General features: G+C 38.6%; 1 protein-coding gene across 4 annotated transcripts in view; it reads right to left on the minus strand.

The window, feature by feature from the left end:
- The window catches only part of EPB41L4A (erythrocyte membrane protein band 4.1 like 4A), a 143,560-nt gene that overhangs the window by 70,257 nt on the left and 56,378 nt on the right, over positions 1-16,925 (minus strand). For all 4 annotated transcript variants that reach the window (XM_068422370.1, XM_068422369.1, XM_068422368.1 and 1 more), the window contains exons 2-5: positions 16,303-16,407; positions 6,470-6,521; positions 5,252-5,330; positions 1,487-1,584 (exon numbers count right to left, since the gene is read on the minus strand). In XM_068422370.1, the coding sequence (XP_068278471.1) occupies positions 1,487-1,584; positions 5,252-5,330; positions 6,470-6,521; positions 16,303-16,407 (334 nt within the window). The remainder of the gene's footprint in view (positions 1-1,486; positions 1,585-5,251; positions 5,331-6,469; positions 6,522-16,302; positions 16,408-16,925) is intronic.

The raw sequence follows: 16,925 nt of genomic DNA on the forward strand, positions 1-16,925 counted from the left end.
GTCATGAGTAATTTTAAGAGAAATTGAAGGTTCAAAGAGCTAGAGATAGAGTAAGTCTACCACTTCTACAGGACTAGATATAATTTTGCCTAAGTGAGCAAAATTGAAATTTGATGACACTATTTGGCAGCATATGTAAAACAAGTGTAGAAGAAAAGTCTAGTGTTTGCAATATCTATGCCCTCATAACAAGCTGTAATATTATAGACAGAACTGATCCACATTCTTGCTGGGACTCCTAATATAAATGTCAGTGTGGGAATGCGAATGGAGACAAATATCATGAGACACCTAGAGGTATACCCTTCTAAGGGAAAGTGTTGTTTCTTGTGAGGAAACAGAAGACTTCATTTTTCAATAAAATATTGATATATTTCCTGAACATTAAATTCATCTTCAAAATCAAAATTTTTTTTTAAAATAATATTCTTAAAGAAAAGAACATAATGAATAGCTGATACAATTTTCTTTGAAACAACCGTGAAGTTGCATACATTGGTCATATCAGTTTACATGTTGCAATGTAGTTACAAAATAATTATGCACCCTGGTCAGAACTCACTTCTACTGATCTTAACTATAATACATATACATATAACACACTATGAAATTCTGTATAATGCCCAGTCCCTTTTCGTACACAAGTTATTCTGCCTTGTTATTCTAAAATGGAAATGAAAGGACTATTTTTTATGTTGCATTAAGTGTTGTTGAGTCACACTTGGAACACCAATAATACAAATAATCTTTGCTTAATATATATCACTCCTGAGAAATCTAAATTTAACATAGAACAAATTACAGATACAGGTCCCAACATGGCTCATTATATGATTTTTGGTTACAAACTGTGTTTGAATACAGAGCTTGAGCTGTAATGTGAAAGGAATAACTAACTGGTAGACAGACAGCTCCTTTCTGATTGATTGCTAGTCCTATCAAGTATGCAGGATATAACATCCACTTCCGAAAAGCTAACTACTGATGGGTGAATGCAGATAAATGACAGATAGAATTAACATTCTTCACTTCAGGTCAAAACACATCCTCCCTTCAAGCACAGCCGCATTCATATTGACATAATGTAATTTTTCAAAGAATCTTTTATTTGACAGATGTTGGCTGGAGGCTGCCAATAGCCCATCAAATCTGTAAACTTCCTGATGTAGGTTTTGTCATACTCTATATGCAGTCCAGAGTAAGTCATAATGCCTTAAGTACATGACAAGATATTCTTCAGCAAGGCAAAGAGTGTTTGGCAGTCTTCAGATTGACTTTTCTGTTTCTTCTTTATATTAACTTCTATACTGCTTCTATATTATCTGTTCAGAATGGTCATTCATTTATAGTTCTTTAGCTGAAATCATTCATATTAGTTTTGTTCTGTTTTGAAATGAATGCATAAAGTGTTAGTGAAGTCTTCAGCCACCACTTAAAATTAATCATAATGCAGGATCAAAAGAAATAAGTTCTCAGAGGACCTTACACTGAATTATATACGCTCCCAGCTGTGCTGCAGTGTTGGTTGGACAAGGCAAACGGCCCTGTAGAACATCTTGCTTGACCTGCAAGAAAAACTGATATCTAAAACACAGAGAGAAAACAAAGTTATTATTTCAATATTGAGTCTGATGCACCAAGTAATGTTTCATCATCTTCCTGTTTACTGAAGACATACCACATACCATATGTGACAGTCAAAAACTGTATTCGTCTCTGAATGACTTTTCCCCTATTGACCTTAAAGTAACAACTAAGATTAATCTAGTGGAAGAACCTAGATAAGGGAGCACGCTGTAGTTTTCCCATCTGCTTATACTGTGCAGATACAATCCGTTTTCCTCCTAAAAGTGTACTGTCTCTCTTTTGACTTTCACAGAGCAGTTAGGAAGTGTGGAAGAGGGCTAGCAATCAGAAAAATTGAAGAAGAAACCTATCAAAGGGCCGAAGGTTAACCTGATCACTGGATCAACGTAAGGGAGAACTGGGTATTGGATACTTCTTTACTCATAGGTTTGCTCTCCACACATCAGAGTATCTGTTCCAGAGCAGCAAGCAGATTTGATGGAGTCTATACCCCCATGAAAAAGATGGATGGGCATACCACCAGCAGCTATCTGTCATAGCATAGGGTACTCTCCTTCTTGGAATAGAGATAGCAGGGGTAAAAATCTAATTTTCAAAGTAATAATCTGCTTCTACATTTGATGAAGCATGTACTGAGACCACTTACAGTGTAATAATATGCACAAAATAGATGGAAAAGTAAAGAGAAGAAAACAAGCCATCATACAAAGGATCTGCTTGGTTTTGCAACTCCCCATATTCATTTATAGGAAATCTTTTAAATACTGTTTGGATTTTGTCTGGTTTTGTTACAACAGATTTACCTAGTGTTTCACATCATCCTAAGCAAATTTTTTGAACAAGTTCATACAAAAGGTAACAACACTGAGAAGGTAACTTTTTAAAGAAAAAAATGGTCATCCATACAAGCATATAGCTTTTTCATTATTCACTAATTCAACAATCTACATAGAGCCATCAGTTACACTGCAACTAATTTATTCTGTGTTAGTACAAGTTACTTATGAAAGCACCTTGGAATGATCTGTAAGTTCAAAGCGCATCTACGCTGATTTCAGGGAAGTTTGCAAACTGCAGGTTACATGATAGCTGATCCACAAGTCATTTAAGATCCAATCAAATTTACTAGACTTTATCAGCCCAGATGAGCCTCTGAATGAGGATACCAGTGTCTTTCTGGTTAATGATCCCCCAGAATTTGTGCTGCAACAGATATTATAGCAGGAATGTCCATTCTTAAAAAAAAGGCTAATACTCTCTGCCTTAAAGAAACAGGGCACTGCCTAAGAATTTTCTGGGAACATCATTAGGCAACACAAGGCGCACACACACAGTGTTTCTTCACTCTAAGCAATACCTCTGTACTGCTTCTAGCTTATGCTTGCCAGTCCTACCTAGATAGATCTTCTCTGTATCACAATGATGATAATGACAAAGATGATTTTACATCTACCGTGGAGTACACAGCATCTTCTTTTTAACATGAAATGCATTTCTGTTATGCACCCATCTTTCTGTTAGCACTTCTCCATCTCTGCAGTGCAGATCTTCATACCACACGATGCTACAAATGTCTTTTCCATGTAGCAGGTATCTATACTTCTGCATTTCATAGTGCAGTCTCAAAATAAAGCAGGACAGGAAACTGCAAAAAACACCACCTCCCTGCAAAAACCAGTCAGAGTGAACTGTTAAGTGAAGTGCTTAAGTGACTCCTCTAAAGTGAACAATCTCAATTCCCACCGAAGCTGCTGAGCTTCTCAGAAAACCAAGCCTTTTGTCCAAACTCGTAGCTAAAGCACTCTCATCTTGTGCGCTGTCAAATTTCTCACGCATATATAATAGTGCCTAAGCACTAGTTTGCTCTAGCACACACATCCAGAAAATGTTAATATGAATCACCACAGTGTTAGCTTTTGCCTACAAGCCAGACAGATATTGCTGTGAAGCAATTACAAATTTGACAGGTTTTCATTATTTGCAAATAGTAATCATGTAACGCCACAGATCATCAACATCTAATAACAACAGACTCTGCTCTTATATCCATTAAAATAACAAACACATGCTCCAAGGAAACACATCGGTTAGCACAAAACAGTTAACACATCACTGGAATTACACACTTAGGCAGAAAATTATTATTATAAAGGAAAATAGGGCCTTTAATCCCTCCTAAGCAGAAGGAGGTTTTATTATTATTATATTTTTTTCTGAAAAGATACACCTTCCTTCCAAGGTTTGAGAGCCTACAGGAATAAATGCCCAGAAATGTTGAGGGCATTTGACTATTCAATGAGTTTTGTTGAAGACTGTCGATACAAGCATATCGCTTTCTTATGCCCTTCCTCTGTACCTTCTAAGGTGCAAATTCTGCATGACCAAACACTGTGCAGACAATGAAGACAGGCCTACCAATGATACTAAAATGCTTCTCGACTAGATTTGCACACCTAGTCAGCAATGCAAATCACTGACTGACCTTATCACAAGGCAAAGAGAAACAGTTTTTGAAAATTTAGCCCCTGTCATTTCCCAGACAGAAATCCACCCTGCCTCCCGGGTAGCAATCACAACAGGTTCGGTGGCCGAAGCTCCCTTCCCAGGGCCACCTGACTTCCCTGTGGAGCAGGGATGAAAGTGCTTCTGGAAAAGTACAGGAAAACTGCATCAAACTTTCACGGTACAGAGGCATCCCATTGTGGTCAGCTTATGCTCTTTTACCTGCAAAGCCACAGTGTTTGTTATTTTTACCAGGCCAGACTCAATCTTGTTATATTGGAGACTTCCGTTCCTGCTGTGCCAGTATGGGAACAAAAGAATTTTCTCAGTCTGGTACAAGAAAAATATTCTGCCTATGCTGCAACAGCTGCCACCTTTGATTAAGGAAAATTAAAAACCCTGCATGCATTCTTATGAATTCTCATGTGTCATATTCCTAGGACATCAAAAGAAATATTTTGGCATTTATTAATGCAAGCCAGTGCACTAATTTCACCCATCTACCTATTCAAATTCTCAAATTTCCTTTTGAACCTACAACTAATTGTCTGAGACCTTTCATAAATACAGCAAACAGAAAACCCTATGCGTGAGAGCTCAGGCAAGCACGTGTGTGTATGTGTCTGTGTGCACGAATATGCATGTGTTAGTGCAGGCGTTCCTCTTATTTTGTAGAGACCAAGCTCAGTCAAAAGAATCAAAAGCACACAACTCTTCAATTTCCTTTGCATATTTTTAGAAAGACCAAAAGAAATCCTCTTGAAAAACAGTTCTGGAATTTAAGCTATGGCCAATGAAGAAAATTCCCTGTATTTATATTTGATATCCAAGTAAACTCTAAACTTGATTATAGCACAATATAAATGCAGATGTGACAATGCATTCTTTGAAAAAAAAAAAAACAACCACATATGCATATCGGATCCCTTTGGTTTTTGATGCACCAGAGAGCACCTTTTCATCTTGGGCTTCCAAATAGTTGTCTATACCAACCACTGTGAAGCTAGTCACAATTCTCTTCCTACATATACATGTTCAAGCAAAAACGTTCAGATATTCAAGCAAAAAATAACCAATCCAGCCACACCTCAACAATATGTACCTGGCTGGAACAGATTACTACTCTGAAATCAACAAACCACACTCTTATTGAATACTGTACCTTGTTATTTCTTCTTTAAGTTTACATGGATCCTCTGCATAGAATTTAACGCCAAAATACAGAGTGTATGGTGGTCCAGCTGAGGGAAAAAAAATATTTTGTGCAAAAGTTAGTTGTTATGAACTGTTAATTGTTATTAATTTTTACTAGTTGACTACAAAACAGCTACTAAGAAGTCTATTTAATATTTTATGAAACTTGAAGGTTTCAGAAAAAAAGTTACATCCACATAGAAAATCCATACATCTACACTCATTACACACGAGGGGAAAAAAAAAAAAGAAAAGAGTTTTTATTATTATTTTTCTAGCCTTGTGTTTATTTATTCACAGCTTGTCTGTCTACTTGGAGTTTTTGCTTATTTTGAAGACTTAACTTTAGATTTCATTGCTACTTTACTACTTCTCCAAGATTGTTTTTTAATTGCTTGATTTTGACCTTCAGATACTCTTTCCACTGAAACTTTTTGAAAAATGTAATTGTGCATGAAATGTGATTCCCTGTCATAACTAGTAATACTGAATACTAATCCCTTCCACACTTTCAAAAATCTTATGGAGCAACTTTATTTATGTGCCAGTTTAATTAAGAAGTATTTGGAAAAGCTTTTCTAATTCACCTTTTAAAAATGTCATTCTCCCAAAAGATTCAGTTAACTCAGTACTGAAATTCTTAAGAGCTATGTTTATTCCATGCATGCTTCACTTCTACATCTTTTTATAGAAGGTCTCCAAATTCTTAAGTAAAATAATCTTACCATATTTTTTAATTATAATAAAAATAACACACCTTGCATCTGTGATATCTGAAGAGTGACAGTAACAGCAGATACTCCATTATCAGTAAGAGGCACTACTTCTACTTTCAGAAGCAAAAAGGAATCTAAGTTGGTTATGGTATGGTACAGTTTGATAAAGGTATTACAGCTACCTCAAAATTAATTATATAATTTAAGAATAGCACCATTTATTATTCTAAAATAAAACTTAAGCACACAGAAATCTTTGGACAATAATCACACAAATTATTGCAAAATGATGGTATGTTCAATCTGTGTGTGAAATTTTGACACAGCTATGAACTGCAGTAATAAATTTGTTCAAGAACTATCAATCTGTTGTGACTAGAATATAAATGTTGTACACGCTGTATATACGGAACATTGCCTCTGTTACTTAATCTTCAGATAAGTTCTTTAAGTTCAAATTAAATACATACTGTTTATCAATTCTTTATGTTCAGCAAGGGTCTTTGCAGGATCCAGCCAGTACTGTGAGACAGATAATTATGGAAATTAGTCACTTAACATGGAAAATTAATACAGAACATTTGCAATTCTATATTTATTCATATGTTGATATATTAGCAGACAGACACACTTCAGTCTGCTAGTGACAAACTCGTGCCAGCTTCTGATCAGAGAAACACTGTCTGTACAAGTCTAACGCTGCATATTGTCTCTGGAGGTATGGGGTCTTCCTAAAAGGAAATCTATTTGGTAAAAGCCACCATATCTCAAGCTCATGACAAGCTGACTCTACAGAAGTATCATACTAAGTACCTGTTGGTGTCTACCTGGTCTGGTATAGCTAGTATACGGATGTGCAACCTTGCTGTTTTTTGCCTGGGACATTAACCTAAGCAGGATAACTAAATAACAGCAACAACAAAGCATGTAAGACAGGACCTACAAGGAAAGGATGAATGTTTTCTGAAAAACAAAAGACTGTAGAGGGAGAACCAGCATAACAGCACTCTTCCAGCACCTGAGAAATTGCTTTAAGAACACAGCGGTCAATTTTTCCTCATGTCCACCAAGTATGAAGAAAGTGGCTTAACTAGAAGCAAAAGAAAATTAGTTTGGATTTTCAGAAATGGTTTCTACTAACATGAGGAGAGGATGACTGGAAATTGGCACCAAGGTAGAGAGGTCACAGACTCTTCCACTGGCCAGTTTATAGGACTAGTCGGACAAATGTGTCAGAGATGATCGAGGTACACTTAGTATGCCGCAGAGGGATAAACTGTTACATAGGTTCCCATACCATTTGATAACAATCTGCACTATAATTTCTCACTGATTACTCTGCCTTGGCTTTATCAAACTTCTAATAAAAGTTATCCTGGTGTTACTGCTGACCACAGACCAGCTGTGTACTTCACATTATGGTTACACAGGTCACCAGCATCCTCCTCTTGTAACCCCTCCAGCTACTTATTTCTTCCTTAGCTTGACATTTCTACGATTCAGTTTTGGAAGAAAGTGCAGAGGCAGCTGCCAAGACCATTCTTGTCTTCCTTTTCTTCAGTCCTCTTCCCTCATACACAAACTTTTTGGACCAGCTGAGATTGGCACTCCTTCTTAAAACACTGGAAACAAAAAGGCTGCAGAATACAGCTGCTAGAAAAAGCAAAATAAGGCAGATTGAATCTACTCCCTTAGTACCCACGCCTTTTTTAACTAAGGAACTACATAGACCAAGGAACAAAGAAACTCTTACCCTGCACCCCTGAACTAATCCTATAGAGAACGAGAATAAAATGATTAATCAAAACATCTCCCCCTTCTACCCAGAGAACTTCTCTCGACTAAAAAATTTCACTATTAGAAGGAGTAGCATAAAGATGGGAGGGAAAAACACTACAAAGCATTTGAGTGGAAAATCTCAAGCAACTAATTTCATAAGTGGTTGTAAACAACTACCATTATTTTGACAAAACATAAAAACAAACTACCTCCCTTAGCTGCTGATCCACCTGCAATAGAAACAGCTGTATGCCCTGTTCTTAGCCATTGCTATTTCAAAACCTGGAATGTTTGTTAAGAAATTTCCTAAATTTCTATGGAAAAAAAAATATTCAGTACATGCTTGTATCGAATACATCCAATAGCTATTCAAATATAAACTCTCTCAACCTCAACAGAAGGTGCGAAGGAAAGAAAAACTTGTCACACTTGTTCAAATATCTTATTAGAACTCCATATCAGCAATAATCTGAGCTAGCACAACAGGCTGATAAAGAGATTTTACAGTCAGCAGGCAGAAAAAAAGGCAGAACAACTCTGCAGTGTGCATTCTGGCTATGCAATGTGGTCAAAATGTGGTATGACCTCTTGTCAAAACTGGCATCACAGTACGAACAACACCCTGTCAAGCTAACTTGCTTATCATTGACAGCTTTGTGTCACACTGCAAGAGATCAAAATTATCCTGTTTCAAAATCAGATCAAAATCTATCACGGAATAAGTCCTTCATGAAGTTCTGAACTGAACAGAAATTGGCTTCAAGATTATTGCCTTACAGTCCTCTTTGCAGTTTAGCTTTACATGCACAGGTAGATTGATTATTTATTAAAAAAATAATGAATATTGATGGATCATCATTCAAGTTTGCAAGTAAAGCACAGAATAGTTACACATTTCTGGTTGTCTCTGCAGCCTGAACTCCACTGCCTCTTGTATCCATGTGATTCACTGGCTGCCGTGAGACAAACCAGGATACAGCCACGTATTTAAGACCATATGGACACATGTAGGCAATATAATCAAAACAGAGTTACATTGGAACTCAATTCTCACTAGGCTGCACTTGACTGACAACTCAAGTGATATCCTTTGTATGGTCTTCCAAAGGCAATTTCCAAGCCTGGGGGAAGGGGGCAAAATTCAGAGGCAAAACTGCAAGTTCGGATTCAGAGGAAACCTGAAAAGAGGAGAAGGAACAAATCTGATTATTTGTATCGCTAAACGTTTCCTTTCCTTCCCCCAAACTGAGCCAGCAGGAGGAACTGCACTTCCAGCCCTCATCCTGTAAAACAGATTGCTGCTGCTCCTGCTAGTCAAAATAAGCATCAACCGGCAAGAGGAAATACGCTCTTCTGAGGGTACCACGGGCCTCGAGATCCCTGTGCTGCATAGCTGAAGTTAAACACTCCAGCTCAGACCAGTTTACTGCTGGGACAGAGAGTTGTGGAGAAGAGGCAAGAATCTCGTCTGCCTTCTCATTTCTCCAGTAAATATTTTGCATAGTGGCAACGCCACTAACCCACGCTTAAAATCTCTATGTAGCTATTTATTATTTCAAAGGCTGACAAAATTTTCTCAAAGAATGCAAGGGGTGGGGGGAGTAGAGGGAGATTTCTAACATTTTATTTGTAAGCCAAAGATGAATGCAATTTCATGGATAATGAAAAAGCATTTTTCAAGCCAACATTAAATAATAAAGATGAGAACATTTACAAAACCAAGAAACCAACAACAGAGCCCTCTAAGCATACACATGCACGCATACATAATAATGTGTATTAGATACCTGTTAAATGTTTGCATATACATATAAATAGTGTTGGGTATAGTTACATTTTTGAGCTCACATGCTAAAGCGCCAAGAGAAACTGAACAAAAAAGCGGAGTATTTTATTAATCCAATACACTCGCATAGCAGGTGCTGACAACAAGCCCTGCATTCGTGAATGCCAAAGCAGCTCCAACACGCAGCCTCGCTCTTTTTATCTGTTTGGCAGCCAGTGATTTCCCACCTGTATTTCTCCTGCACAGACAGCAAGGGTTAGCTGACTTATAAACAGTTCACCACTATTGCAAAGGGTTGGAGGGTCCAGCATATACCCATCCAACTGCAAGGGACAGATTTTGTGAATCTGCACAGGGAACTTAACATTTACAGAAGAAATGGGAAAAAAACAATGATTTCTAAATAGTCTTAATCAATGCAATTATCCATTTACTAAAGTGATGGCTACTAGATTACTAATTGTGATTTACAGAGACCATATATTATTAGTTTAATTTAACAATTTTTTATTTTCTAAGACTGATTATAAATGTACAATGTTATTGAAGAAAATAATTCCCTTTTAATTTTTAGGTAGAGATTATAAAAAAAGATGGTTTAAAGTACAGCATATCTAAGAACAGACGGGCTCTATCGTCCTTCTTTCTTTTACAAATCTGGCTCCCATACAAGCCAGATGTGTAAGCAGTATGCATCCAAGCGCCATGCAGTATTTCGTATTAGCCCTTTTAAATGACTGCAAACTTTTTTCCACAAATCTGGAATCTCATTACTTCTATCTGCATAGGGTTAAACCTCGGTCAAATTCCATTAACCTGTTTGAGACAAAATATTAACTAGGTTGAAATGTTTGCTGTGGCATCAATCAATGAAGTGTCTGGCAGAGAAAAATCTATCAACCCCAAACTAAATCCTGGGCTGTCTTAATTAAGATTCTTACAAAGCTGTACCCATCATGCCACACATGCTCCTTTTTGTTCACATTCACAACAGGAAAAACTACAACTTTCAAGGGAAAACACGGTATTTTTCAATTCTAATCTGAAATTATCAAGATTTTTCCACAATCTAAGACAACACTAACAATTAGAACTATCTTGTCAAGGTTTTCTGCAAATGTTCAGTGCAAAGAATCTAAATCTGCTAAGCTCAAGACATCCTTATTATACAAGAAATTTATAATTCATCAGGCAATTCCTACATACAAATATGTATTTAACACTTCTGTCTTTTCTTTATTAGAATCTGAAGTTATATTGATTCTATTTAGTATTAGATCACCAGTGTGAGTATCCTGTTGCTCCTGCTACATTCTAAAAGCTTACTCTTACCGCCTTTAACTCACCTGACCACCAGCTTCGCCTAAGTTGTTTTAATCCATTAACAATTTATAGCTTCTAATCTATATTATCAGTCTCCATTTTCTTTCCACTGGCTATGCCACCTATTTTAACGAGCACAACAAGCCTTTTTCTTTCTAGATAATTTAGTATACCATGCTTGTGGGCAAATGTCAGATGCATACGAAAACAAAAATCCATACAAAACCAAAATACAACCTGTTCATCTGTTTTTCTAAGATCTTTAGATCAAAATGTACACTACATTATATGACAGTAATTCCCTACAGAACAGACATATTTGACTGTAAGCAAACCTTTTGTTAAAATCATGCCCTTCTTCCTAGTTAAGTTACATACAGACTGTTCAGTCTGTTACCCTAACCAATTTGGTATAGTAACCTGGCAATCTGAGCACGCTGCAGTTACTTTATTAATCACGCTGGATGGATCAAGAAACAACTTTCTGATATATGAGTTTGCACAGCAGGGATATGCAATTCATGGCATAGGCTTCCATGCTCAGCTGTGCCACAGCTGACCTGATCTATCACTGCAGCACTCACAGTAGAAAGTTCAGCTTCACAGCAAACTCAGACCTGCATCTCCCCTCTGTCTCTACCCCCCCTCTGGGCTACACAGATGTGAAATATATTGCCATGGCTACCTCCTACCTGCTGTGCTCTCAGCTCTGTATGCTCAAAACAGAGCTTCCTCATAGCAGGGGAGAAAGAACACCTCCACGCTATAGAGCGGATGCACGGTACAGAGACAGAGCACTGCCCATCTCATGTCAGCTCCAGATCTTGGAGCAGTACAGGGGTGTTCACAAAGCACTGCACCTGAAATGAGCGTGGCTGCAATACTGAATTAATATGGTGACACAGCTTTCTGTATTTGTATTTCTCCCCTTAGAGCCCCAAGAGAGTACCAGTATGCTGTACACTGTGAATATAGTAGCTCAGTTAGCATTATCTCAGATAAGAAAAGGAGGATATGAGCATCATAGCCTGCTGTGCAATGCAGACATGCCTCCTGAAGCTTTAGGTTAAGCAGGGTTAGCATGAGAGTTTGGTTAAGGATGGTGAGGGGAGCAACCTGACCAATGTGAGATTGTAAAGTGCAGCCCAGCTTCTGGAAGTAAAAAAAAAAAAAAAAGCTTTTATTATCAACAGACCTTTAAAATGCTTTTGGTTGTCTAGTTTTCTGCAACAAGGGAGTTTCAAACTCTTTTTTGTAAGAGAAGCTCTAATAGCATGACTCTTTTCAGCATGCTTTTGTGATTTGACAAGGAAATGCCTTTGGGCTTCAAAAGTACCCTTTCCCTCATCAAATTCTGCTCAGCTTTTCCTGAGATATTATGCGTTAAAATTGCCATTTCCATTCTCTCTTTTGTGCGCCTGAAGAAAATACTGGCCTTCTGCCAGAACAGTAATTAGCACAACTATCCTAAGGCACACTGGAGATGCCACAAAGGCAGTAGCAAAGGGACTACGTGGAGAGCACCTGGGAGCTGCAGCACGATGGGAGCCAGAAGTGAGAGGGGCAGGGGACCTGCACAGCCCTCCCAACACTGGCTTACCCAGCATTTGGCCCCTCCTCCACTAAAGGAGAGGTACATCACTGGGCCACTGTTTTCCCCAAATACTAAAGCAATGAGAGACTAAAAGGCAGGACAGAGCTTCCTAAGCCACCTTCAGCTTCTGCCACACAGATTCTGTGTTCGCCTGAAAATACCAGATGGGGCACAATGTCATGCATTTCTGGCAGATGAGGCAGAAGACAAAAATGCCCTGTCAATCAGACCCAGCTGACCATCCACACTAAGAAGCTAAAGACCGTATCTGCTCTCAGCTTAGCCTAACTTGAGTGCCAGCAGTCTCTGCAGCAATGCAAAAAGGCTCAGGTGAAGGGCTGACGATGAAGCACACCAAGAGATTCAGTGGCAGGCAAAGAAAACTGGTCTTCCTTTTAAAGTATTTACACCAAAAAGGGTACTCATATACTACGCTAAAAAAGCACCATGTAGTTTGTCAAGCAAAGTACTCAGAGGTTAGGAAACACCACTGGCAACCTACAGCATTAGTTCAACCCATCTGTTCATTCGGGTGTAGTTTTATATGATAAGATTTTTAATTAATTATTAAATGTTACATTTTAATTAATTATTACAAGATGCTTTTTGTTTTGCCTTAGGAGTCCTGGCTTGTTCAGAGCACAAGATAGACAGAGTTTACGCTGTTCTTGCAACTCCTAATCTTCCAGAGCTTGATTTTGAAAATTAAATACCGTCCGTTTACCATGGAGAGTTTGGGGGAACCTGGAATGTCAATAAAACAAAATTTGTGTAATATGACCAAATTAATACCCTAGAGACAGTGTCATCCAATTTATGTCTTATCCTACTGTTCATGGCCTTCCCAGTGCCATCCAGTTCTGTCAGTCTGTTTGCTGCATCCAGCTATTCTCTCTCACGTGGTAATTAGTTTGTTAGCTTTTCAGGAAGAGACCATTTTAATGTTACGCATTCATATATTACACAGCACAGTGAAACATTGTTCACTGATTAGCACCCTACTGGTACTACTAAAATAACTGTACCACCCACATACGAGGTAGCACACCAACACAGCACTTAGAAGACCACGTGGAAGTGCTGAGGCATTCAAAAGTAATGGGGAAAATAACTAAACAAGTTATTTCAAACCCTTAATAAAAGAATGCTTCTTTTATGATTGGGCTGCCTTCTTTAAAATACATAGTTTTGTTCACCCTGCTTTATTCATCATTCAGTTAAATATATAGTGTGAAAAAAACCCTGACAGAGCAAATAATAAAATATTCCCCACCTCAAGCAATGTATTAATAGGTAGCCAAACCTCCAAACGCATTTCCCTGTCTGAGACTAACTCAGGAGCATAGTTTTAAAACTAATTAGCAAGGTAACCTTTTTCCCTTTCCCTTAGGATATCTGCTGTGGCCGATCCAAAACATACCCAATCTAAAATTCAAATCTAGGCTTCTTGCCAGCCATTACAGGACTAATCCCCACAACAACCCAGACAGTTTTAGCCATATTCAGTGTGCAACTGAATATATGTTTACAGCTAAAGCACAAGGTGCTGTTTGCTGTGTGGAAGCTTTCCCTTGATACTGGCCATTCTTAAGAGCTTACAAGATTGCACTAAAAATAGCAAGCTAGCAACAATTGTCAGAAAAGACATAAAACTAAACACAATAGCACAGGTTTACTCAGTTATGAACTTTCCAGAGAAAACAGTATCAACTTTTAATTACCCATATACAGACAAACAACAGGAACAGGCATTTTCACAATATTTTGCTACAACACAGCCCAGGTCCAAAGCCTGCAGCACAAACTCGGTCGGTCACTGTGGCAGCATGGCATGGGAGGTGCAGTCCATAACGTGGCCCACTGTTGTGGTCTCTGGTTGTTACCTCCTGGCTGCTTCCCAGCTGCGTGTCAGGACAGAGCTGATCTGTGCACCGCTCCCCCACGCACCTGGGATTTCCCTGCAAAGAAAACCCGTGGGTGCGGGGAGACACAGAGTGTTCCCACCGGTGCAGAAGACAGGAAAAACATGGGCCAGTAGACCTCCACGCAGAGAGAGGCTGGAGGTCCATCTCTGTGCTAGTGCAAACTGTATCCCGACATCATGACTGGTGTCAGTCGAAGAGCAGGCAAAAGAGGTAAGCTGGATGAACATCTTCCTGATCCATGGGAAAATCAAAAAGCACAGTGGCTTCCTGACCTTGGGCTGGCCAGAGAATAAAGACAAAGGCTAACGTTAAATTTACACCACTAGAGCATCATGTGAGAGAAAAAGGCAAAAAGGCTGTAGTTGTAATTGGAGAGGCTGAGTTAATGGGGTTATGGCCCATAGCTCATGCACACTACCATAATACAAAATGCACTGGTATCATACAATCAAATCATCTACTCTGATAGCAGGATGCGTCCTAAAATGTGCCTTTATGTGTTAAGACGCTCACAGAAGAGATATAATTTTCTCTTATTTTCATAATGCCATATACTCCATTAAATACACAGTATGCGTGCCTCTGGAAATGTTCCCAGTAATAGCCATTTCTATTTTATTTGCCTCTACAGGAAAAAGGGAAACACTTTCGAGAGCAAAAAATACCTACGTGCTCTTCATTCACACCTCGATTTCCTCAGGAAATCAAAAATACTGTTTTTAACAGTCTACCTTTAGTTCACAGATGAATCTGACTTTCATCTCTGTGGAATGAAACTTGGTTAGAAGCTTATGAAGGAACTGAATTCATAAATGTCTAGACTCTGACACAGAAATACTGAGTAGGGCAGTCTGTAGCTCTCAGCAGTAATCAACAATCTTCTGATAATACTGTTTGACTTCAGTCTCTACATGTTCAACTTCTGCTGAACAGAAGGAATTGGCAAATACTTAGCCAATTCAGTAACTTGTTATTATTTTTAGATGAAACATGACATCTTTTCATGTCAGGGTCTTGTGCAGTACTCTCAGCACAGAACAGTGACTTTAAAAGCACAGCTGCTTGACCAGGCATGCCAGGCATTATTCCCTTTATAAAATCAAGGTAATATGAAGACTACCCTATGAATACAGCACTGGTCCCACCTGCTGAGCATCCCCTGCTCCTCACCTCTGACTGCAGGAACCCTGCACAGGCCATTTTGTGGGGGCACTCCAGACAGCACTGCCCCAAGCCACTGCCTGCTTTGGCTGAAGAATCTCAGCCTGGTTTCGATTTTCTTGCCTATTTAGGACTGTAATCTCCTGGTGGAAAAAGCTCTCAGACACCTGGGGAGCCCCTATCAAGAAGGCTCAAGAGAGCATGGGCTCAAGGACACAAAGGTAGTTCAGGTGGAATGAAAATGTCATTGCCAACACCCTGACTCCTGGGGCTCTACCAGTGAACAGGCAGCCACCACACCAACCATACAATACACTCTGAAACAGGTGTTCAGCAAGTGGTCCAGGTGAGGCAGCCTGGGACATGCTCAGGGAGATTGCTTCCCAGATATCAAGCAAAGCCAGACAGCATAGGGCACCAAGCACTGGCTTCAGGGCACAGTATTAAAAGGGAAAAAATATTAATCCTACTTTCATATCATAATTTTGTACTATTAATACTTTCTTCATTCAGTTTTCAACAACATTTAGCATTTGATTCCATTCCTATCTAAAATACTAATGGCTATTCCAAGACTTTGATGCAAACAAACACAAAGAAATTATTACTGGAAACCTGAGCCAGGAAATAGTGAAAGTTAGTGAAAGTATGACAATCTAATGCTGTATAGGCAAACAGCACAAACAGGGTAAATTTTACATATGGAAAATCCAATCTGTGGTGTTTTTTACTCACCGTTTGATGACTTCGGTCACAGTAGCGCAGTCCAAAGTAATCTATCTCCACTAGGTTTAAGTGACGAAATACGTAGCCCAGGACAACCGACCCTTTCGTTGACTTCTGTGGGAAAGAATTTACAGAGCCTTTTCACAAAGATGCTCTGCCTTTGTCAGCTATGTGCAGTGGCATTCATGCATTCAGTTAGCTTTGTCTTAAAAAAAAAAAAAAAGGAGGCAGTTCCCAGTGCCTTTAACAAAACTTTCAGCTGTACAGAAGAAAATAGTTTGTCCTCATACATGTTTAATCAATCATTCCTAAGTATTATTAGGTAGCTGGCGGGTCAATAGTTACAAAATACAAAACAAAACAAAAAAAGCTCAAGTGTACTTGCGTAAGCACGATGCTGGTAAACCTAGAATTCTTCTAGAAAATTTCTGTTCTCTGATCAAAATTCTAATCCCCATGATATATTTTAATTCTAAAATCATACTCTTCTTTCCAGTACAGGCCTATGACTCAAACTCTGACAACGAACATCAGGAGGCAAAACTTCGCCTTTAAGATCTAAATTATACATCATTAGCTGCTCTGTTACTACTCTTTGTAAAGAAGGTTAGGTGTTATTTGTTCTCTTTTAA

The sequence above is a fragment of the Nyctibius grandis genome, chromosome Z (assembly GCF_013368605.1).
Source record: "Nyctibius grandis isolate bNycGra1 chromosome Z, bNycGra1.pri, whole genome shotgun sequence".
Lineage (NCBI taxonomy): Eukaryota > Metazoa > Chordata > Aves > Nyctibiiformes > Nyctibiidae > Nyctibius > Nyctibius grandis.